Below are 25,103 nucleotides of genomic sequence, written 5' to 3'. Positions count from 1 at the left end.
GGCCGGCGTTAAGGGTATGTTACACGACGCGGATTGTCGTGAGGAATCGGGTGGGTATGGACGATTTCCCTGCGTTCCTACCACCTGGGCGATTTCTAGCATACTTAACATAGGCGGCCTCATCTCTAACATCAGAACCTTAGAGAATATGTAATGTTACTATAATTTCTTTATTAGGAGTAAGACAAACGGAGGAAGTCGCTTGGAGCGCGGTAAATAGGAAAGGAGTTTGATATTTGAACTAAGTAGTTGGAAGAGTCGGAAGATGTTATCAAGGGAGGCTTGGTCTATCGCCATAGTACCGGGGAGTAACATTGGCCGGCTGAATGCAATGGCAATATTATCTAAACAGCTAAAATAATCTGTAGTAAATAATAAGGATAAATACGCAAAGCTTTCACGGATTTGCAATCGATGTAAGACATGTAATTAGAGTTAAATTAGAATGCCAAATAGAAAGGGACGTAAATCACAGACTACATACTTTTTTGGGTCCCTGACAGTTGGAACCTTACTTAAGGTACTTAGGAACCAATTTTAATTTCAGGACAGTGATAGAGAAGGAAAGGAAAGGAAAGTCGCTGGCCGCCTAAACTAAAATGGGTCGGGAAATGTGTACACCGCGTAACGGAATTGGTTTGCGCAGTTATCCGTAAGATGTCGCTATTTCACGTAGAGCGGTTTTTAACTTTTTAATTTTTTTGTCTTTGTTAGTTGTTATTAAAAATATACTGTTTTGATTGTTACATTACCTTACTATTGGTATTTAATAGTACTCTTATAACGCCTATCTAATTCGAATTGCTTATTCCTAACTTATTCCTTACAGGCCAAAAATTATGCTACGAGAATGTTCTAGTGCATTGTAGATTAGTGTTCCCTTTATCCGACTAAGTAAGTAGGTACAACCTATAGATAGGATATTTGACTACTAGTCAAATCAGTTTCTTGTTTCGAACTGTCAAAACGACTTTGCTACTATGGAATTTATATGAAACACTAGCATGTGACGACACAATCAAATTACCTACTCTTTATAGTTTTATACGGGTTTAAAAATAGAAATTGTGTGTAAATATAACTGCTGTCTACGTTACTCTATTAATCTTCTGGTGCATTATTTCATATTTTCGTAAAATAATGTATTTTAAATATGTACAGTCAAATAGGTACCCTATTGAAGCAGTTGCTATTTTTATAGAATATACAGTTTGTTGTTAGGTTACTCACGTCAGCGAGCACAGTTCTTGACAGTTCTCGATCAGTATGGATCACATCGTATTCCATAACCAGCAGCTATCATATCAGATCAGAAGCGTTAGTAGTTGAGCGGTAAGGCTTCCGGCTTCCAAACCTACTTACTAGATGTCGTTAGTGGTATCAAAAAATCATTGATTTTGTAAGATGTGCAAAGTCTAAGACAATCTTATGCTTAGAAATTGACAGCTAAATGAGATGGCGCATACTACTCGGTATATCAAGTGGTAACTTAGTTGTCAAAAGTTGATATTTGACAATTCATTTTTTGTGATATGATATGAATAAAATGATTCTATAAAGACATACAAAAATAAAACTAAGAATATTGTTTTATTTAAAAAGTATATTTTAATATTAACATTAAATTAGTATCTAAAACATAAATTTTCTTTGTATACAATTCACACGATCATTAATTTGTCTTTTATTAGTGGAAGGAATGAATATAATTTCAAAAATTGTATAATATAGGTAGAGATTCATAAAAAAGATATTTTGATATATTTAATAATAAGCTTTTATAAGTTAGCATACATAAAATATAAAAGTAGGTACCTATATTAATTAATTATTAATATAAGTTTGATAGTCAGCTTCTAAGTCACTAAATATATTAGAACTTTGACATTTTGCTCGCTGCCTAACATGATAAATTAAATGTGTGTACTGTCAAACAATTTAATTTACGTCCCATTTCGTAACTTGTCACACTGACAATAGTATGAGATTTTCATACAGATTGTCACTGTGACAAGGTACTAAATGGGTCGGATATTAAATTATTTGACTGTAACTCTTTTCTATCTCTATCCCCACATTAAATATGCAAGAGCTATAAAAATATTAGGGTTTTGTGATATTACTTACTACCATTTACTAATTAGGTACTACTGAAGCTGACTCTATATAATATACTATACAATATAGTCAATATAATAAGTAAATCACATTTAAATTTCACAGAAAGTATTTACTTAAATCTAAAGTTTGTTTGAGTAGGTAAGTGTTGAAATAGGCAATAATAATTTTATTCACCGATTTGTATCAGCATACCAGTACTTATTATTTTAATGTAAGTATGTATGGTTTCGTTCCAAAATATAACTGAAAATATGATTGAAGACGAAGAACATTTCTAGAACAATATAGAGCTAAAATTTTAAATAATACTGAGGGAAGTAGTGTCATAAGGTGCAAATTTTGGTATCGGATTAATTCACTTAGCACAGGTGTAATATACGTAAAGCTAAGCTATTTGAGCCCGGTAGACATCCGCCACCCCCTGGCAGGTAGGCAGGGGGGCAGTCAAAGTAATTTGTAATGGATCAACTCCTTTTTAACCACGTTAGAGGATGAATTTTTAAAAACGCTGAAATTACTTTTCTTGTATTCTAGTAATATGTACATATAAAAAGTTTCAAGCCCCACACTCGAAAATTTTTTTGATCTCCATACAAATTTTCAACCCCTATTTCGCCACCTTAGGGGATGAATTTTCAAAAACGCTGAAATTAGTTTTCTTGTATTTTAATAGTATATCTTTTAACGAAGTTTGAAATTCCTAGCTTAAAATAAAACATGAACCCCATACAAACTTTCATCCCCTTTTTAACCCCCTTAGGGGTTGAATTTTTCAAAATCTCTTCTTATCTCTTGTACACATTATAAATGTAACCTGGTGTGCAAATTTCAACTTTCTAGCATTTCTAGTTTCGGCTGATAATAGCAATAGTTGAATAAAAAAATAGCACGCCGGTTTTGATTTATTCGTCAATATTTTTATTTTTTTCTATTAAACTGTACATCAAAGGTCTCAAAAATGAATTCCTCATGCCCGCTTTATCTGGAATTGATACCAAACTCGAGGTGGTAGGTAAATAGAAGCCGATATGCGGCGTGTAACTTTGGATGCCCCCCTGCCTACCCACCAGGGGGTGGCGGATGGCTACCGGGCTGGATTGGTTTAGCTTTACGTATACTACATCTGTGCCAAGTGAATTCATCCGATACCAAAATTTGCACGTCCCATACATTTGGTGACACTACTTCCGTCACTATAAATACTCCTCAAATGCTAGCGTCTCTAGCGGACCAAAAACAATCTTAAATCACAAATCCCAATAAACCTTAATAAATGTATGTTCTTCGGCTCTCAGCTAAAGAACACAACAATTTTGTACCTTTCATATCAATTATCCTTTATGTACCTATATTACAATTTTACATAGCTGCCAAACCAGACACCGTGACAAAGTATCTCTTTCTAACCATTACCTACAGAGTGAAAGAGACACGCTGTGCATCAGATATCAACACTACCAAAAAACCGGCCAAGTGCGAGTAGGATTCGCGCACGAAGGGTTTCGTACCATTACGCAAAAAACGGCAAAAAAAATCACGTTTGTTGTATGGGAGCCCCACTTAAATATTTATTATATTCTGTTTTTAGTATTTGTTGTTATAGCGGCAACAGAAATACATCATCTGTGAAAATTTCAACTGTCTAGCTATTACGGTTCATGAGGTACAGCCTGGTGACAGACAAACAGACGGACAGACGGACAGCGGAGTCTTGGTAATGTAATAAGATCCCGTTTTTACCCTTTGAGCACGGAACCCTTTAAACAATCAGCAAAAACATTAAGGTGCGTTTTCCAGTCCAACTGGAACACAATTAGAGTCCGACTACTAACTTCGCGTCATTATAAACATCATATTTTCATCGAAACTTGACATGAATGATGACAATACCACACTTCGGTCATCTTCATTGCAGATGCAGAGTAAGTTTGGTCCGTCTCTACGTTCACGAGATCTTGCCGATGATTTGCTCCCAAGTCTTGATCTTCTTGAGGGCATCCTTGGCGGCGGATGCCATCAGACCTTCGGAGGACTGGGAAGGCTCGAAGCCGAGAATCAGAGCAGCTTCGGAGAGGTAACCCACGATCTGAAAAGGAAATATCAATTTGGTGTGAGTTTATTAATTTTACAGAATGCTTGTTCTTGGATTCTGACCTTCATCGAGTTTTACATTAATGCCACGAAAAAAAGCTCTGAGCAAATCCGCTCGACGTCGACGCTGCCGCATCGACAACCAGACATGTGTTTTCTACATTTTTGCGGCGATCAATGCTAAGGAGCATTTTTCGAGGCATTCATGCTCATCCTCCTGATCTTACAAGGGTTCCGGTTTGGCAACCTCATCCCAGTGGCGTAGCGTTAACTAATCTAGCAGTGGGCGAAGTCGCATCTTCGAGGCCCTTTTCTTTCACTGGTCCCGAAGGGGCCTCGCCTCTCTTGGGATGCAAGGCCGTGGACGACGGCCCATTTCGCCTACGCCTAGCTATGCCACTGCCTCATCCAAAGAATTGGCGCTGAAAATCGTTGAAACTACAAAAGCCACTGTATAGATCTTCTAGCTCAGAAGCGGTATTGGTCGGCTTTTTTTTAACCTGTCAAGTCATACGTCGCTTTCGCACTTACATATTTGTTAGAACGTGACAGGCATGGTGACAAACGATAAAAAACCATCTTAGCCCTACTGGGAATAAACTAAGTCTTATTATCATTTCGGTTCTCTCACGATATTCATTAAACCCACTGGTTATACCCATGAACCGGGATTTCTAACCGATTGTTACCGGTCCCAGCGTCCAAGTTCCACACCCTGCCGTTAGGCCACCAGTGCTCTAAAAAGAATGTGCAGAAGATAGGTACCTCTTTGAGCCTTTTACGCAGCTCGTCCTTAGAGATGGATTTGCTCTCAAACTTGCGTGTGGTCAGGATCATCAGTGGTGCGTGCAGCTCGTACAGCGTAACACCTAGAATTTCAACAATGTTTATGTTCATTTGGGACAAGAAATATGGCACAACGTCTGATAAAAAACCGGTCAAGTGCGAGTCGGACTCGCGTAACTCCCGCTTGACTGCACATTTCTAATAGGTTTTCCTGTCATCTATAGGTAAAGTACAATTTTGTGTATTTTTTTCAAAATTTTAGGCCCTGTAGTTTCAGAGATAAAGGGGGGGGGGGGGGGTCGGATAGACAGACCGACGCACGAGTGATCCTATAAGGGTTCCGTTTTTTCCTTTTGAGGTACGGAACCCTAAAAATGCATTATTATAAAGATTTTGACACTAAATTTCAGGCCTGAAGAAAACCGATCCTGGTCTTTGTAGTTGCAACAGTTTAGCAAAGTCTAAATTAGATTATGACTCGCAGATCTGCTAATTAATGCTCATGCGTAAAGTAAACTTTATTAAACTAGTTTATCGGGGTATCTCCGTTAAGGAACGAATTGTTAGAGGACATCAAACATCGTATTCATGCAAAGACTTGGTAGTTGCTTGCTATCGCGAAATTACTTAAACCCAGTCCTCACCTCGCAACCTAGAATATCCCGGCTCAATAACATCAAAGGCCTTCATCAGCTCACGGCACACCTCAATCTTCCTATGCAGCTCAGGCTCCGGCATCTCATGGATGAGGTAGCTCGCTGCTTTTCCGTAAAGCTGCGACAACGAGTGAAGAGCAGAAAGCCGCAGGTAGTGCCCCCCGTGTATAACGTTGCGGTACTTGTGAAGGAAGGTTTCGAAGCCGGGCACGTCATTTGCGTCGATTTGTTCAAACTCGTCTGTTAACCTGGAAAGTTGCGATAGATTTTGTAATAAAATTGACATTGTGCTTCATAGATGTGACGGAGTTTTCGCCGAAAGTTGTCAATTTCTGGCGGTTCTGAGGCCTGACACTGCGGGGTTGCGTATTGCATCGCTATTAATGTGTTTTCTAGTTTGTAGTTTAAAGGCATGCTAGTTTTATCTATGGGCCTAAAGCCTGAAATAAAGATATTTCATTTCATTCATTCAAACTTATCTAACCTTTTAAGCAGCAGTTGAACAGCAGCCGCAGACATACTGTAGCTACATCCATCTATACAGCTCCAAGGTGCTTCGGGGTCCAGTGGCGCCGTGGGCAGCACGCGGCCCGCACACTTGGGGCACCGGAAGGCGCTGGCGAAAGTGCCGAGCTCGGTGGGGTCAGCGCAGCGCCGGCAGCAGCAGTCGAAGAACTTACTGTGTTTGATGTGCTCGCGGCGTTTTAAAGTGCCCTGGAACAAGTAAATTGTACAATCTGTGATATAAATACATCAAGCGATCGGGCGTTTCAATTTCAACCGCCTCCACCATAGAGAAATATAGTAAGAATAGAGTGCTTTACTCTATACATCAGTTTTGGTACCAAAAAGACACACACTATTTTCACATTATTTTCGTAGTCGACATCTAGCAGCGTGTAGCGGAATTATCAGTACCGCTACTTGCTACTTGATACTAGATGTCTAGAGTGACGCGACGCGACTTACGAAAATTATATTGAACAACAATTTACAACTAATATTAAAGCAGAATGAGTTGAAAATAGAGTTCCGGTTAATCCGGTTATAATGTTAACTGAAAATTGTTGAGCATTCGACGGTCGATGATCGACCAGAAAGTCTAATCAACACACATCTATTAACATGTATTGTCAAGTAGCGGTACTGATCATTTCGCTACCTACTCGCTGCTGGATGTCGACTAAATATGAAAATAATAGTCTTTTTGGTACCAAAACTGATGTATGGAGTGAGCACTCTATGTATTTTTTTCTCTATGCCTCACACACGTTTTTATGAATCAGCTTTAAGGCCCTAGTATGTGGCTAACAATGAGCCATGCCAAGCCACTGCCATGGCCGTCTGTGTGAACACAAGCAACGCTACGCCACGGTTCCTTTGAAGAGTAAAAAAATCCGACAACTTTCCGACTGCGCGCCACGATAGACTACTGCTGGCCACGACACGACTGTCCGCCATTGTATACCATTGCCCCCTGAACACAATGGCGATGGCTTGTCATGGACCATCCTTGACCACTGTGTACTGGGGGCTTTCAATTTTCCCTGGCGGTTGCTGTCCTACAGTCTAAGTAAGTAATACGGGGCCTACAGTCATCTTCTAAATAGGTTAGGCCACTGTACCTGTAACGTATACGCATAGCACAGCGATAATAAGTCGCCTGCCTTATGCGGCACGGCTGCTCGTATGGTAAGAGGTCTGTTTGGCTTCGTCTCGGCGTCTGTGTGGGTTGTACTTGGAGTGCAGTCGTGAGCCAGGAGATACGCTTGGTCGTAGAGCGCGCGCGCGTTAGCCCCACCTCCACCGACTTCGAAGGCGTTCACCTGGAACCAGAAGAAACACTTTCAGGTTTACTTTGACTGAAAGCCTGTAAAGATGGTTGTATGTAATAAAATAATAGAAAAGTTTTCGACATAAAGAAATCAATTGCAGCTGAAGTAGATGGTGCTGTACGATGCCATGCCTTGTCTTGTAGGATAGATAACAAGACTGACCACCTAGTTATCGGGCTATATAGGAAAAAATAAAAAAAATTAACCTCTCAAGTATCTCACAGAGAATATGGTATTGTAAACTTCCACGTAGCAAAAGATCCCAAAACCTTACTACCAACACCAAACTTAATTAACGCTGACCAATACACCTTCTCATCATCGTCCATTCTCTATGCCTTCAATCGGCTGAGTGAGACCATAAGTTTCGTTACTAGGTCAGATGTCAAGCTTTTCCCGTTGGAGTATTTTTAGGGCTCCCATGTCTACTCGTAAAACTTCGCGTTCTTTTGACTACACTGTATTTGAAGGGCTCTGACAAAAGAAAAGATCCTACCAACCTCAAGTGACTCAAGTACCTATCTTCTTCTCGGAAAACTCCATTCTCCAAGAATTGAATCGGCTTAGCAAATGAGTTTCACTGGTTGGTAAGATGTCAAGTCTTTCTCGATGAAGGGCGATGTAGGCTATGGAAGCCTACCTTTAAGTTTTTCGACTTCAATGAAAATCGACAAAACAAACAAAAACTTTTATACCAACCTCAAGAATTCCACAGATATTATGCATCTCTTCATCATCAAACCCCATTTTCCACGCCCTCAGCCGGCTCAGCACATGGGTCTCGTTGCTGGGCCATATATCTGGTCTTTCCTTCCGAAGAGCATTATGGGCTTCCATGGCTGACACCGCTGCCCATTTGGATGGGTCCGCCTTTTTTAGGAGGAGGCACCTGGAATGTTAAGGCAAAAAAAAATATTTTAGCAGGCTAATTGTTTATAGCTAATTTGTCTTTAATTGGGAGGGGTTTGGTTTGATGGCAATGAAGTTTACAGGAATATGGCCTTATTTAGGTAATAACGGTAAACGAGCGACCACCGTTGCGTTGCCTTTAAACCATAGTCAAATAGATACGTCTCATCATATAACCAAGACCACTCTATTAAGAGTCAACGACGAGGAGGGAGGAGGATAAAGGATGACTCATGTTAGACCGGGCCGCAGCTTCCAGCGCTTCGTTTTCTATGGAAAGCACCACGTGATCACCGATCAGTCGTCATAGACAATGACATGTCGGACGCGTGACGCGCTCGGTCTTGCGTGAGTCATCCTTAAACTGTATGTGAAGTATTTGAGGTACCTTAAGGGCATCAACGCGTGGTAGGATTCCTTCAAATCCTCCATATCATTGTAGTTGGGAGGGCACTTCTTCAACGCCTCGCACTCAAACGTGGAGTGCCCAGTGTACCGACCTCGGCCGAAGCACGTCTTGTTGCACAGGGGCCATTTGCAGCCGTCACACCTGGAAAAGGTTTAGATATTTATTTTTTATAAGTTTAGGCAGGCGCGGCTCACTCCGCGATTTCGTCGCATCGCTACAAGTATATGCCGCCCACACCAATTTTGGTGTCTAGCCATAGTAGTTGCCGCGCACCGGTACGAAACGGACGCCTGCTCGTGCTTGCGCCACCTAGCCGTCATATCTGCCGTAATAATAGACGCGTTTTGTTACAAAGTGAACTTTCTGTACCTAGTACTATTATTTATTCTGTGACTGTACTCATTTGTATAAGGCCACGTCATGCAGCTCGCGGTAGCAGCCGAGGCACGCGACGGGACAGCCTGCGCACGGGCCTACAGCCAACGCAGTGGCTTCCAGGATTATCTCTCACTTGTAACACTGAACTCACTTGTATAAGGCCACGTCATGCAGCTCTCGGTAGCACCCGAGGCACACGATGGGACAGCCTGCGCACGGGCCTACAGCCAACGCAGTGGCTTCCAGGATTATCTCGCCGGCGCGTATGTCGCGACGAGCCACTAAGTACCTGGAAAGTATGATCACATTTTTAAGATTTGAGCTCAAAGTAATTTAAGGACCGGATATCATGGTCTCATGTATGCGTGATGACAGCGTAATAATAATAGTTTAAAGCTCTCCAAAGGGCCTCTACCTGTTGGATCTATATCCCCACGTAAGCATATCAACAGACCAGGGTTTATAGGCCCGTGGTATCCAAAATAGTAATGTGTTTCTTTTAATCGAGCGATGTTAAAAAGTTAAGTTTGATTACAGGTAACCTTATCTATCATACGTCTGCAGGCGTCAGATACTAAGCAGACATTGACTTTTAACACGATTGGACCAAAAATATATGAATTCAAGATGGCGTCCACTTAATTGTTACAGGAACTAACCTAGTAGACCAATAACTTTGGACCTTTAAGAACTGGTAACTTTATCGTAACATAGCCATACCGTCCCATAACATCCGAGTGTTTGACCTCATAGCACAGGTCAGGCGTCGGTAGGACCTCCTGGGCCTCCTGGACCTCCTCGGCCTCGACTTCGGCCTCGGGAATGTTCTCCTTGTTCCTTCCATCGCCTTTCCCGCGCTTCTTTTGCTGAAACGAGACAATATTTTTTTTAAATAACGGTAGAGCTTAAAAATACCTACCTACGTATAATGTACATACATCTCCCTGCTTTGCCTAAAGGTTGACTGGTAGAGAATGCCTCATGGCATTAAGTGTGCCTTTTTGCACTGTAAGGTTTTCTTTTGTGTAATAAAGGATAAATAAAAACCTACTTAAAATAATAAATACTTAGTATGTGTATGTATGCGTATCATACTACTGTATCAATATATTGTGTATATAGTGTTTTATTCTTAATATTTAGCCGTAGGTTTTCTTTATTAAACAGTGTAAACACTAAAATACTAGCCAGGGCTCAATGTACAGATTATAGCTTTCAGCTCATGGCAATCCCAAGTAGCATGGAAGTGTCGGCAACATCAATATAGCAGCCAATTAAGAACTTAGAGTGATTTAAGGGACGTATAAGAGTGTCAGAAAAGATTTAAGCTGTATAAAAGGTACTTTACAGACATTATACAGCTCAAGCTGTATAAAATCATTATAAAGGATTCTGCGGAAGCATGGGGTGCTTTATCAGAATATAAAAAATCTACTATAAAACTAAAAGTGTTGTGAGAGACTACAAGCTAATTCTATCGTAAAAGCTGTATACAGGCTGTATTGTAGTAACACTTGGCACTTTTAGCTGTACAAAAGTATCTGTCAACTCCGTTTTAAAACATTAAGTGTTGTGAAACACTACAAGCTAATTTTATCGTAAAAGCTGTATACAGGCTGTATTGTAGTATCACTTGGCACTTGTAGCTGTACAAATGTATCTGTCAACCCTGTTTTAAAGCTATTTCTTATGGCGTAATCTTACTCTCCTATAAGAATAGTAGTTGTATAATTTCTGTCTGTAAGGGTATTATAAAACCAAATGAATAAATGGCAGCTATAGTACAGCTTTTTTCTGTATTACTGATAGAGTCGCTTATAACAATCTTTTGGCGTAATTTTACACTCGTATAAGTATAGTAGTGTAATGATTTCTGAAAATAAGTGTATTATAAAACTAAAGGAATATATGACAGTTACAGTACAGGTTTTTTATTTGTTATACGGATCTCTAAAGAGAATTATAACTTATGTACGGAGAACCGAAATACAGCCAAACGAATACAAATATTCTATTATAAAGCTGTTTTAATTACAAAAGCTGTAAAAGACACTCCATTTATTACACAGCACAGCTACTAAGATTATAATGCTCTCCAACTATCCTGTAGGCTGTTTAAAAATTGTGGCCATTTTACAATAAAAAAAAAAACGTATTTGTAAATATAATTAAAGAAATACTTGCAAATATTTAGCAGACTAACGCCGTGTTATGATTACCAGCTAAAATAAATTGTTTAGTCTTAGAATTAATATTTATAAATATTTTTGATACTCTAACCTTAAAAACAAACAGTAAGCCTAAGCGCGCACCACGATTTTAGTTTTTGCGACACGATTTTAGAATCGCGCTGTAATATATCGCAGAAAATTCACTGCGCGCACTGCGATGAAAAAGTCGACGATTTGTTCATTCTCAACATGGATTTCGTACCAGTCGTTTGTCATGAAACGTTGTCTTTAATATGTGATCGCTGTATGACTTTGAGTATTTATACCACAAAGGTGATCTCCTTCTATTTCCATAATTAAATGGTCAACATCTAGCGTCTTCAGCAGCAGGTTCCGACATGTTGACGCTTGGAGAGCGATATGCCGACTGAGGTCCGGGTGCGATTTTATTATCGCAGTGCGCGCGGGGCCATACAACTCCGTATGCTGCAATTCACTTTGCGACAATCGCGTCGCGAGCAGTCGCGGAAAAATGTGACAAATCACAATTTTAAAATCGCTGCGATTTTTTTGTCGCATATGCGCGCACTGCCATATAAACACATACGTTACATTTCTGCGACTAAATTATCGCGCGACAAAAAGTCGTGGTGCGCGCTTGGCCTAACTTTACCGATTTTTGATATTTTCCTTATGGTTTCTCTTTGTTATTTTGCAGGCGCGTAAATATTTTGCCAGAAAAGATACACAGGTTTACAATAAATAATAATCCGCACTTACCAATAATGTAATATTCCATTCAAGTCCTATATAATATTTACTTTTACTTTTAAGTACCATCCACTATAACACTTTATTGTCGCCATTACTATATTACGAATGAACAAGATTAAGGCATTTTAGTTTCTTAAATGATTATTATTCTCTTGTAATTCTTTCTTATAACTCATTTAAAACTTATATTCTTATATCGTACTTATAAGAGATTATCTGTAGTGTTAAGGTTTCCTGTTACACCGAAATATAGCTGTAATGCAGCTATTATGCAGCTTATGTATTGCTTATACAGCTACTCTACAGCTCTAATAACGCCAAAGGCTGTATAATTTGGGCCCTTTTTTTACTTATAAGGGCTGTATAAGCGCTTATACAGCCTTTGTACAGCCTAACTGTACAGCTTATATTATACAAATAAACTTTAATACAGCTTATATACAGCTTGCAATGCTACTTGGGATGTGTTAATTAGTAGGAAGGTATACCTATCTGATAGGTATGTTTATTTCGCTGAGCATGGCTAAACGTAACGTTAGAAAGACCGTAGTAGCGTGTGATATTTACTGCATTGCCATGTTTCTAGCACTCGACGTTAACCGTTATTATCTCTTAAAATTGGTTATTTTTAACTCTCTACTAGGTACCCACTAAAATAACTAAGACATCCGTCTATCAAACTAAATCATGAAATGCAGTAAAACGTACTCGTAAAGTTCGCTCCCAGTTACTTTGAACCAAACGAACAAAAATGATTTATCACACAACCAACAAACATTTCGCCATCACCCAAAAATAATTCGAATAAAAATTTGATTGTCAGAGTTAATAAACAAAATGCCGGTTTAAAATTAAGCAACACATCTTCACGACACATTCCTGCTGAATGATATAATGTTTCCGTTACGTACGGATCTCAAGATGGTGACACTTCTTTGTTTAGGTAAGTATATCAATTTTATATGAAAATAACCTTAGGTTACCCTCTACTCTTGAGTCAAGTCACGTACAAACAAAATATTCGTTCCATCTTTAAAATAAAATGAAAGAAAATTACACAAACAATTAGTCGATATCAAATTTTTCCTATGAGATCCCCTTATTTGAATTATATTATTACCTATGTTTTGATAAAACAAAAGTAAGTTAACCTATTACCCTAGTAAAATGCGAGAGCGGAAAACAATAGAACATAGAATCTCAATCACAACTCAAACTTGTCCTAATAAAACTAATTTCCAACAAAAACATGACATAGAAACGTGACAACGATATTATATCGAAGTGAACTGTCAGTTGTTAAATTCAAATTTCAATTAAAATTTTAGCAAAAATTTTAGCATGGTTTCATAAAACATGGTTTTATAAACGGTTATAGAGGGGTAGCGCCGTTTCCAAAAGCGCCGTGAGCTAGGGCAACTGACTGATGACGTCACGAGAGCGATGGCTCGAAAAACTAACAAACGACAACTCACTCTGAATATACGGCGAAACATCCAAGCGGATCCCGACCAAATGGCAGGAATCGCAGACATGGACGCAAAACTGAAGAGTAAAGTGACGTATTATCAATGGTAGGCGTTGTCTAGATGTATTCTGGGCGCCACTTGACCGTGCCAATGGTCGGAGTAAAAATCAGTTTCATAATATATTTGGCAGGATAGGTTAAGGTTCCGGTTTGCTGACGTGGAGTGCAGGTTGGTCAGGTGTCAGGTAAGAGGAGGTAAAGTTTAAAAGGAAGAGTGGTGTCTCTATTGTTTCCCATAAAGTTTTAAATCATTATGAATTGTTTATTTGAATCATTAAGAATAATTTATTGAATCATTATCATTATGAATTATTAATTTTCGTTAGTCATAATTTGTTTTTTTCAGATACGCGTAACTTTTCAGGATTATCATAAAACATATCTAACCTAACCTATTTATTTTATAGGATAACCTTACGAAAATCCAGAAAATTTAACGGTGTCAGAATTAGGACTAATGATATTATGACAAACAATTACAATGACTTAAAACTGGGTTCAAATTACAATATTTTATTTAAGGCTGCTATTTAACTGATCACCAGATTTAGTAAAATTTAATACCAAAAAAATCTATTTTACCACCCTAAAATAATGAATGATCACCAAAATTATAACACCATTTTAATGTGAAATGATTACCAATTTTATCACACTTTACTATCCTTTTAAAGGAAATGACACCAAACTAATCATTATTAACCTAAAAATACTAAATGATTACCAAATTTCAAACCCCATTTTAATGTGAAACGATAACCAAATTTTTACATCTTGCTATCCTATTAAAGAAAATGACACCAAAATAATCATTGTAAACCCAAAAATAGTAAATGACCACCAAAATTAGAACTCCATTTTAATGTAAAATTATAACCAAATTTTTAAATCTTGATATCATATTAAAGCAAATGACTCCAAAATAATCATTGTAAACCCAAAAATAGTATTACCACCACAATTGTAACCAAAATTTAATTAAAAATGTGCAAATATTTAATATAATTATCGTTATCCTATTAAATTAATTAATCCACTTCGTCACCTTTTTCTAGTAGCATTTTATTTCTGTTACAGTCGCAGTTCTAACCTAACCTAACCCACTTTTCTAGTAGCATTTCGTTTCTGTAAGGGTCGCAGTTCAAACCTAACCTAACCTAACCCACTTTTCTAGTAGCATTTCTTTTCTGCAAGGGTCGCAGTTCAAACCTAACCTAACCCACTTTTCTAGTAGCATTTCTTTTCTGCAAGGTTCGCAGTTCAAACCTAACCTAACCCACTTTTCTAGTAGCTTTTCGTTTCTGTATGGGTCGCAGTTCAAACCTAACCTAACCCACTTTTCTTATAGCATTTTTTTCTGTAAGGGTCGCAGTTCAAACCTAACCTTACCCACTTTTCTAGTAGCATTTCTTTTCTGTAAGGGTCGCAGTTCAAACCTAACCTAACCCACTTTTCTCGTAGCATTTCTTTTCTGCAAGGGTCGCAGTTCAAACCTAACCTAACCCACTTTTCTAGTAGCATTTCTTTTCTGTAAGGGTCGCATTTCAAACCTAACCTATCCCACTTTTCTAGTAGCATTTCTTTTCTGTAAGGGTCGCCGTTCAAACCTAACCTAACCCACTTTTCTAGTAGCATTTCTTTTCTGTAAGGGTCGCAGTTCAAACCTAACCTAACCCATTTTTCTAGTAGCATTTGGTTTCTGTAAGGGTCGCAGTTCAAACCTAACCTAACCCACTTTTCTGATAGCAGTTTGGTTCTGTATGGGGCGCAGTTCAAACCTAACGAAATGCTACTAGAAAAGTAGATTAGGTAAGGTAGGTATGCAGTGCGGGGTACGGGGGGTTGAGCGGGAGGGGCTAGTAATTATGGCATCAGTTTACTTTATTTGGTAATATGTATACATTTTTTGGTAATCATAGTGGTTTATTTAGGTGAAAATATCGCATTAATTTGGTCTTCAAGATTTGGTGATCATTAATGATTTTTGGTGATCATTCAATATATTTGGTATTTGAATACAATTTGAAGTGCAGTCGTAATTAAAATGGTGGTACTTTTGTATTTTTAGGTCTTATTTTTTTGGTGTTCAGAAATTTTTTTTGGTAAGCATGATTTTTTTATTTAGGGTACCAAAGTATTTTTTGGTGGTCATTATATTTGTAGCCTTTATTTAATACAGTAGAAGAGTTTTTATCTCTTCTATACTTGGACTTACTGCACGAAACGAATATATTGTCGCGTTATTATCGCTTATCGCTACATGACATGAAGAATACAACATCTATGTACGCTTTTGACTAATTACAATACAGATTAGCTAAAGTAATCAGTTATTTTTAACCCCCGACGCAAAAAGAGAGGTGTTTGTTTGACGCCAATGTCTGTCCGTCTGTCTGCCTGTGGCATCGTAGCTCTCCAACGGATGAACCCATTTCGATGCGTTTTTTTTACGTGAAAGATTGTTTTCTTGAGGTGGTTTTTAAAAGCTACGTTCGAAGGAAATCGATCCATCGTTTTCAAAATGATGTAAGGCATTATTGGCATAAAATGTTATTTAGCGTATTAGCGTAGAGGATTTTTTATTTTTAGGATTCCGTATTCAAAGGGTAAAAAAGGACCCTATTAGTACTAAGACTCCACTGTCCGTCTGTCTGTCACCAGGCTCTTTCTCATGAAGCGTGATAGCTAGACAGTTGAAATTTTCACAGATGATATATTTCTGTTGCCGCTATAACATGGTAATGGTACGGAATCCTTCGTGCGCGAGTCCGACTCGCACTTGGCCGGTTTTTTTTATTTTGTGGTTAAAATATTTTTTTTTATTTAATATTTACCTATTGCACTTAAACTGATATAACCGTTGTATTAATTTAAACAACTAATGGCGAACCATTAGCAATACTGTAAATCATAAGTCAACGTCCGAGATTCCAAATGGCCTGATAGGTATTTATAGCTACCCTCAGCACTTGAAAAATACCGTGCAAATGGACCATTTGGAGATTAGGAAAGAAAGATCAAGGGCATAGGGCTTTTAACGGCCCGAAAATAGTTATCGTAGTTTGATTGGTGGGATTGAAATACATGGTGGAATCGCAAATGTTATTAATGATTTTTTTATGTAATAGGAAACAAACGAGCAGAAGAGCCGCCTGATGGGAAGCAGTCATCGCCGCCCATGGACATAAGCAGTATGAGAGGAGCCACTTATGCGTTGCCAACCTTTGAGAACCCTAAATACGAGTACCTGCTCCTTGAAGAACCCCATGTCATAGCGCAAGGGAAACACCTCAGAATTCTAATGCAAAAAATGCATAACAAAATTATTAGTATTTTTACCCGAAATAGGTGACTACGACTGTGACAGTCGTAGTCACCGAATGAAGAACATAGGGTAACTAAGTACAGTCACTGTACTTAGTTACCCTATGTTCTTCATGTTTTAATCCAAATACGATATATTTATTAGGTAGGTAAGGTATGGTGGGGTCAGACTAATATAAGTTTATTTTCTCGGGGCAAGACAAACAGTAAGAGGATTAAAGTATTACTTGAAGTTGTCCGCTTATTTTAAATACCTACTTCACTTCTCGGTGTTGGATAAAGTGAAATTTGAAATTTCGGTGAGAATATAATAAAAACAGCTTATTGTATGATGCAGTCGGAAGGAGACTAAGTATCAACTCCGCAACTAAAAACCGCAAACACATCCGAATTTGAGCTCATATGAAATTTCTTATGGAAACAATGAATCCCGTTTTCCTCCACGTGAGTTATATGGTACCTACTGGGGTTTAATTAGTATTAATAATTTAAATTGTATTTTTTCTTATTACTCGTAATGCATGTTAATTATAATGTTAATGTTTTGAAAAGATGTGTCCTGCCGAGTTTGTTGCCGGTCCCATATTGGGATACCCTCCTCCAATTGAGGGGGGATTTAAATCTTCTCGAGGCAGAGGTATAGGGTAGCCGGTGTAGCTTTATTTGACGTTCATAAGCGCATTGTAATATGCCTACTTGAATAATAAACTTTCTTTATCTTATCTTAAATTACTGTCAAAAATAACGCTCAGCAACAACCAACAATAACCTATATTAAGATCGCGAAAGGACATCCAAGCTTGGTCTAAGGGACTGTCCATAAATTACGTCATCGATTTTTGACGATTTTGGACCCCCCCCCCTATAATCATCCAAAAATCATGCATCAAATGACCCCATTTCCTCCTACTTCATGCTACCGTCATCCGATGTCCAGACCCCCCCCCCCTAATTTGAAATGACGTAATTTATGAATAGCCCCTAACAAGGTTCCATCTTTCACAAACATTGTACACACATACGCCCTTGTTTTCCCAAGGTGTTAGGTTTTATTCCCGTCCCGTTAATTATTATTATCACATTATTCTTGGCAGTTGTACTCGACTACAGAGGGCCTACCGCGAACGTTCGACGTGTTGCCTCTCTGTCGCACTTGTAAATTCGTACGTAAATGTGACAGGGAGGCAACACGTCGAAAGTGGCTCGCGGTAGGCCCTCATTGTTTAGCACTTGGAGTCGGTTCAAATTGCCTTAATAATATAGTGGTAGAGAAATAATAGGAGCAACGAATAATATATGTAGTATTGCAAGCGTTATATTTAGCTAAAGTAACAGTTGTATGCGCATCATAAACTCACGCTAGAACGGTCCGGATCCGGGCCGAGGAAACCGACACTTCGTTTTCTATAATGTGTACGAATTTTTGGAACACTGCAGCACTGGTCCGATCGCTGCAATGGAAAAATTCGCTCGCTTCTGGTAAGCTCAGTTGGTTAAGTGCGAGCACCGAGCAGTGCTCCGGAAGGTCGCAAGTACGAGTCTTGCCCGAAGCGTAGATTTTTTGAGCTATTCTTTTATTTTTTCAATTTTTATATATTGTGACCTTTTTTGCCACTTTGGTGTTATTCCTAGTTTGGATCGCGAGCCGTTTTCATCCTTATAGGAGAAAAAAAGTACCCTAAAATTTCCATACATTTTTCAAACTTTCCTTTTTGTTACCGCCATACAAAGTATATGAGGAAATGGTAACACAATAGGAAAAAACTCTGGGACATTTTTTTATCCCAATAGGATCGAAAGAGCTCGTGATTCTGAGTAGAAATAACACAAAAGTGGCAAAAAAGGTCACAATATATAAAAATGGCAAAAAAAAAAGAAACGCTCTTTTATGTTTAATATAAAATTTGTAATTTATTGCAGATGTACCTGTACAGTCACCTGCAATAATATGTTACACAACGAAGGCCGCAAAAATATCTGACACGGTCTTATTTGTAGAGCCATAAGAGAGTGTCACATATTTTTGCGGCGTTCGAAGAGTAACATATTATTGCAGGTGACTGTACCTATCTGCTTAATAAAATTAAGTTTACATTTACAAAAACATTTAAGGCAGAAATTCAATAATGATCACCATTTTCTCGACTATTTTCTACTAAAAGCATCTTCAGTTATTTCCTTAGCGCTAAACGAACGTGTACAAATAAACACACAATCATAACAGCAGTAAACTTTCGTACAAGCAACACTCTTACGGCTCGATTCGGGAAATGAATTAGAGATTAACTAGATACGATATAGTAAAGACATGTGACGTTCCACGGCAAAAGGTACCATATGGCGGCTGGCGCCGCGATTCGGGAAATGAATTAGAGATTCACTAGATATGGCGGCTGGCGCTTACGTCGCATAGCGCCGCAATAATATTGGAGCGGCGGTAATCGTATATCGTATATAGTTAATTTCTAATTCATTTCCCGAATCGCGCCGTTAATTGGCCATCAATTGTATACCTTATCCCTTTCCAATAAGGTTTAAATTGGCAGCTCGTAAATGAGTAAGATAAGCTTATTAGAAGTAAATGTTTGTTTTGATATTTTCCTTGGCTCATTGGAAACGTCTGATGCATCGATTCTTCGTAGATATCCAAGTTATTTTGGTAGTTGTGGATATTCAAGGGTTATACGTTTTATAGGTTCTGGGATATGTGAATCAAGATCTGATAATATCTATCGACTTTACTACACGGGCGTTGGTACCGGTGGAGTATTATGCATGCGTGTAATCCGAATAGAGATATGGGACGCTTGTGTGAGGTAGCATAAGTAGTGATCCTGCCTATGAAGCCGATGGTCCTGGGTTCGAATCCCGGTAAGGGCATTTATTTGTGTGATGAGCACAGATATTTGTTTCTGAGTCATGGATGTTTTCTACGTATTTGTACCTATATATTATATATATCGTTGTCTGAGTATCCACAAGCTTTCTTGAGCTTACCGTGGGATTTAGTCAATTTGTGAAAGAATGTCCCTATAATATAATATGAGTATTGGCCTGTACCTTACTCGTATATACCTACTGTAATAAATATAAGAAAATCAGAGCCTAAAGGTCTGAGTCACCCATAATATTTCATGATTCATCTCCACTTCCTTAGCGATTCGTAGAAATTACGTAGTATCTGAAATAACTGAATCTCTGTATCTTTGCCCATCAGTTAACAGATTGGAGCGGATTTCATCAATTTATGTAGTATTTCAAATTGCGGATAAGAATTTTCCATTAATTTTCTATTGGTGAATAAAATGTAAATTTTTATCATTAAAATTTAGGTCGAATATTTATTATGATGAATACAAGGGTTCTGTTTTGTCGTTACCGACACAAATGCACCAGGGTCAAACAGATCACTGTGTTATGTCTTTCCTGTAGACATACACAAGAGTTAAGGGCTATAAAGGTTAATTTTCTTATTTAACCCTTATCCACGTGAAAAGGTCCTCCTTTTATTTAGAGAACTATGTATGATAAAATCATTACGTACATGCCCACAAGCTGTTAACTATTGCCCACAGGAGAGAAAACTAGTGTGTTCGCGCGAACTGTACATTTTTCTCTCCTGTGGGCAATAGTTAACAGCTTGTGGGCATGTAAGTAATGATTTTATCATAGTTCTGTAAATAAAAGGAGGACCTTTTCACCTGGATAAGGGTTAAATAAGAAAATTAACCTTTATAGCCCTTAACTCTTGTGTATGTCTACAGGAAAGACATAACACAGTGATCTGTTTGACCCACTAACCAAATCGTAATATTATCCTTATAAGCCAATTAGCGGTAGCTAAGATATATCTATCATAATTATTAAAATTGGATGGTATATTATATAAGTAAGTAACTACATTCATTCATTCCCCCATCACCGACGTCGCACATAGCCAATACGTCATAAAAGTAAGACAGCCATTGCTTTAGCTGGCAAAGAACATGATAGTTTCGAACGAAAATAACCAATGTAATAGAATCTACTCATGGACAACCGCCATCAATTCGGGTTTATGTTCGTGTATAAAGGAGGTTTTTATGTTTCTCTCGTAAAAATGGATCGGTGATTGATTTAGAATCTTGCGAAATGTTTATGCGTTTAATATGCTAATGCGCTTTGAAGTGCTGATAGTGTTATGTTTATGCTAGTGCAGTTTGTTTCACAATAAAGTGTTTTTGGAAATCTATAGACATTATTATAGAACCTACAATGGTTAGTGGGGGTTTAGCCACTAAAGGGTGACTCACGTTAGACCGGCCGTGTCCGGGCCGGAGCTTCCGGCGCTTACTTTTCTATGAAATGACAGGTGATGCTTTCCATAGAAAAAGATGCGCTGGAAACTCCGGCCCGGACACGGCCCGGTCTAACGTGAGTCATCCTTCAATCGGGGTTAAGCCCGGAGTTATTACCAGTACAATTTAACCCTGTGTTAATGGTTAACTTCGAGTTAGTGGCTAATCCAGCTAACCCTGGATGGTGCAAGTGGCCTAAGTAGATGACCCATTATGGGAAAGGATTATCTTCTTCTTCTTCTTCGTTACACTCTTGACAGAGTGGCCACCATTATGTTAACTTTTGAGCGACTCGTTTAACGACACGTCGCCATTCCTCCCGTAGAGCTGCTTTGCGTGAGCATTCGCTTACTGTGGCCGACACACTAGCTTTGATTTGGTCGGTCCATCTCATTGGCGATCTTCCTCTAGCCCTGTCACCTCCCACTCTTCCTAGCACAACTAGACGGTCTATTGGATGTTCCGTCTCGCCGAGACACGTGTCCAATGAAGTTGAGGATCAGAGTAGTTAGAAAGGATTATTAGCTTCCATAAAAATGTATGTTTGGTTACATATAGGTACCATCACCAGGGTTTTAAGATTAACCCAGGCGATCGTAACCATGACAACGAGTAACACGAAAAAAATGAATCTCCCATTATATTTAGGTCTTGAAATAAAAGTAAAAGTGATTGTATGGCCCAGCTGTGTTGGCATCCGAGTTGGCTGCACCAACTGTCCATACGATTCCGATACGATTCACCTTGGACGCGTGTGACTGGCCGCAAGACAACCGTGTGGCACCCATTTATAGAATTACAACGTGTTGCCTCCCTGTCACACTTACGTACGAATGGACAAGTGCTACACAGAGGCAACACGTCGACCGTGGTTCGCGGTAGGCTCTCAGACCTCGTATTTTTTGTCAGCGTAAGTGATAAGTTCTCGCAAGTCGCGCGATATACTAATTATGATGCTTAGAAGTAAACGAAAAGTGAAAAAACCCAAAAGTTCGTCACATCAGTTGCGAAAACCTGCCCGTTCTACAATACAATACAAGGGTCACATTCCAATGGTTAGTTTAAGTCCACAACTCGCTAGCGTCCGTACCCTCTGTCACCAAGATATATCGTTGATAGACTAACAGCGTCGCGCGGTAAAGGTCAACGAAATGACAACTCGTCACTCGTCATGTCAGTGCGACGTTGATAATTTGACGACTTACAGTAAGGGCCACGTTACACTGGCCAGTTCTAGTCCACGACTCGCTAGCGTCCGTACCCTCTCTCACCAAGATTTACCGTTGACAGATCGTCGGCGTCGCGCGATAAAGGGCAGCGAAATGACAAGTCGTCACTCGGCGTGACAGTGCGAGTAGTGCGACGATGATGACTTAACGACTTTCGCTTGTTGATAGGTCTTAGGTCCTCTACACTCACCGATAATTGCATTGAATTGCGGCTTTCGATTGGGGAAAAGATGGCGCTCTGAATTGATTGGTATATTAGAAAACACTATTTCCCCAATGAGGGCGCCACTGGACGGTCTTAAGTCCCGTTTTCATAATGAACAAAAATAATTTTGGTGCTTTTGAAAATTTAGCCCCTAATAGGATTAAAAAGGGGTTGAAAGTGTGTTTCGGGAAATAAATCTACGCGGACGAAGTCGTGGGCAACATCTAGTAATGAAATAACATCTTCTGACTGATCCGACTTTATGGTCACCTCAGCCCTTGAGTTCTTCAAAATAATGTCTATTTTGATACAAAACCTTCACAAAACTACCGTCTTATTTACCTAAATTGATCCTTACTTACTTACATTAAGGTAGTTTTTGGAATAATTGATGTATTTATTTATATTTTGTGTGTATGTAAATATTTTGTAGAGGCGTTACATTGGCAAAGTTTTCTGGCAATGCATTCGTGCAAGTACATTTTACGTCAATACGCGTTTTTTGATGTCTATTTATATATGTCAGCGACATCTAAATGTTTCGGTGGTTCTTAGAATGCAACACATGTTTATTCAGTGCAGCTGTGTCGTCTCACAGACATATATGTAATATCCAAGTCACTTTTTTTATTTATTTGGAAAAGTTCAGGGAAATTTCTGAATATCATAACTAATTATAAAAGTTAATGAGCTAATTATTAACTGAAATACTAACGAGCGATTTCTCATATATAAAATGCGGCTCGATGCTGATAGATGTGATTCCACCCTTACCGTGAAATTAAATTCTTACTATGATTCGTATATTTTTTTATATTAAAGGAAAAATTGAAGAATTCACTGCTTCGAGCTAAACTCAAACTTGCCAACTTTCGGAACACCGGTCCAATCTCTAAGGCCTGTCCAGACGGGTACAATTTTTCGCCAATCTGATTAAATTGTCCGATGAAATCAGGCCGTGCGGACGCAAACGCCGGTATATTACCGATAAAATGGGGTGCGGACGCAAGAATATTAATTTGTGACACTAGTATTCGCGTTTGGGGGCATCTTTTTTAATTTTGAGCGCTCAAATATCACCATAAATCTAAAATTGGTGAAAGGGGCCAAATTGGCGTTTGCGTCCGCACCACCTGATATGATCGAACAATTTAATCAGATTGGCGAAAAATTGTTCCCGTCTGGACAGGCCTTCAACCAGCTGAGCTAAGAAAGGGTGCGAATCTTTCCGCGTCGGCTAAAGTCGTAAGTCCTCCGGAGGAGTTACGAGGTTTACGACTTTAAGTATTGTTGGCTAAGGTAGCAATTACTAATTTCCTTGAAATGGAGTTACGAGGGTTGCGACTTTAGCCGACGCATTGCTTCCCTTATGTTTAGGTGCACATCTTAGAGAGGCGCATCGTGGTATCTACAGCAAGAATGTTCTATCTTAACGGCACCGGAGTCCCAAGATATTATATTGAGAATTCTGGTGAATTCTGAGAATTCTGGTAATATGTTGCAAGACTGGGATTGTTACTAGTGTAACAATTTGCTTGGCCAAATTTTTGTTTAATTTAGCTATACTCATGCTAAATTAGTTTAAATGTGAAATATTTCTCTGTCATGGGAAATAAGAAGGTTGAGATGTGTAAATAATGTATGTCACTGTTATTTATTTTTCTATATCATAACGTTGTCAATTAGTGTGTCGAGCGAGTTTATATTCGCATTACGAAGTAAAATATGGCGGCTTGTCAAAGCCGTCCATTACGACAGGAAACATTTGGAAAATCTACGGCTTCAAGAAACATTATTCAACGCATTATGAGTTCTAGATAGGCAGTGTGTCTGGCTAATTCGAAGAAAGTAGTAGTAATACTAAAAAGTTGCAGCACGCACACGGTTTGTACAGTCGACCTTATTTGTGATAAGGCGAAAAATGTAAACATATCTTTGACGTCGACTGTACACGGTGTACGGAAGGTCCCCTGTCTGAGGGCCTACCGCAAACCACGTTGGACGCGACGTGTTGCGTCCTTCACACTTCCGTATTAATTTACAAGTGCGACAAAGACAACTCGTCGAATTTGGTTCGCGATAGGCCCCTAGTCTCGGCACCCTTTGTTACAATAAGCTTTTATTTAACTTGCCCTGTTAGTATGCCGTATGTATGTTAGTGTGGGTCAAATCTTGGAAGCTAAATTTGATCCACTTCCCGATTTCCGATCGAGCTGAAATGTTGCATAAAATATGTAGGTAGGTGATGTGATGACATGGGGCTGACGATGGAGACAGGAGGTGGGCATGGGAACTCTGTGATAAAATTAGTGATAAAACAACACAAACTAATTGTGTTAAGGGTTGTTCG

At 38.9% G+C, this 25,103-nt stretch overlaps 3 protein-coding genes across 3 annotated transcripts in view; 1 reads left to right on the top strand and 2 right to left on the bottom strand.

Annotated features, from left to right (window-relative positions):
• Positions 1 to 25,103, top strand: part of LOC134797338 (insulin receptor substrate 2) — a 394,635-nt gene that overhangs the window by 140,705 nt on the left and 228,827 nt on the right. The gene's annotated exons all lie outside the window — the stretch shown is intronic.
• Positions 1 to 25,103, bottom strand: part of LOC134797737 (organic cation transporter protein-like) — a 161,750-nt gene that overhangs the window by 80,546 nt on the left and 56,101 nt on the right. The window lies entirely within an intron of this gene.
• The window catches only part of LOC134797739 (SET domain-containing protein SmydA-8), a 35,972-nt gene continuing 14,896 nt past the window's right edge, over positions 4,028 to 25,103 (bottom strand). Inside the window, exons 3-11 of the mRNA XM_063770094.1 lie at positions 9,906 to 10,051; positions 9,337 to 9,474; positions 8,787 to 8,948; positions 8,189 to 8,378; positions 7,280 to 7,480; positions 6,139 to 6,368; positions 5,643 to 5,902; positions 4,978 to 5,081; positions 4,028 to 4,207 (exon numbers count right to left, since the gene is read on the bottom strand). Of these exons, the coding sequence (XP_063626164.1) occupies positions 4,067 to 4,207; positions 4,978 to 5,081; positions 5,643 to 5,902; positions 6,139 to 6,368; positions 7,280 to 7,480; positions 8,189 to 8,378; positions 8,787 to 8,948; positions 9,337 to 9,474; positions 9,906 to 10,051 (1,572 nt within the window). The 3' untranslated portion in view covers positions 4,028 to 4,066. The remainder of the gene's footprint in view (positions 4,208 to 4,977; positions 5,082 to 5,642; positions 5,903 to 6,138; positions 6,369 to 7,279; positions 7,481 to 8,188; positions 8,379 to 8,786; positions 8,949 to 9,336; positions 9,475 to 9,905; positions 10,052 to 25,103) is intronic.

Source organism: Cydia splendana, chromosome 15, assembly GCF_910591565.1.
Source record: "Cydia splendana chromosome 15, ilCydSple1.2, whole genome shotgun sequence".
NCBI classification, from domain to species: Eukaryota; Metazoa; Arthropoda; class Insecta; order Lepidoptera; family Tortricidae; genus Cydia; species Cydia splendana.
The sequence above is the reverse complement of the archived record's forward strand: the minus strand, read 5'-3'. Positions and strand labels throughout refer to the sequence as shown.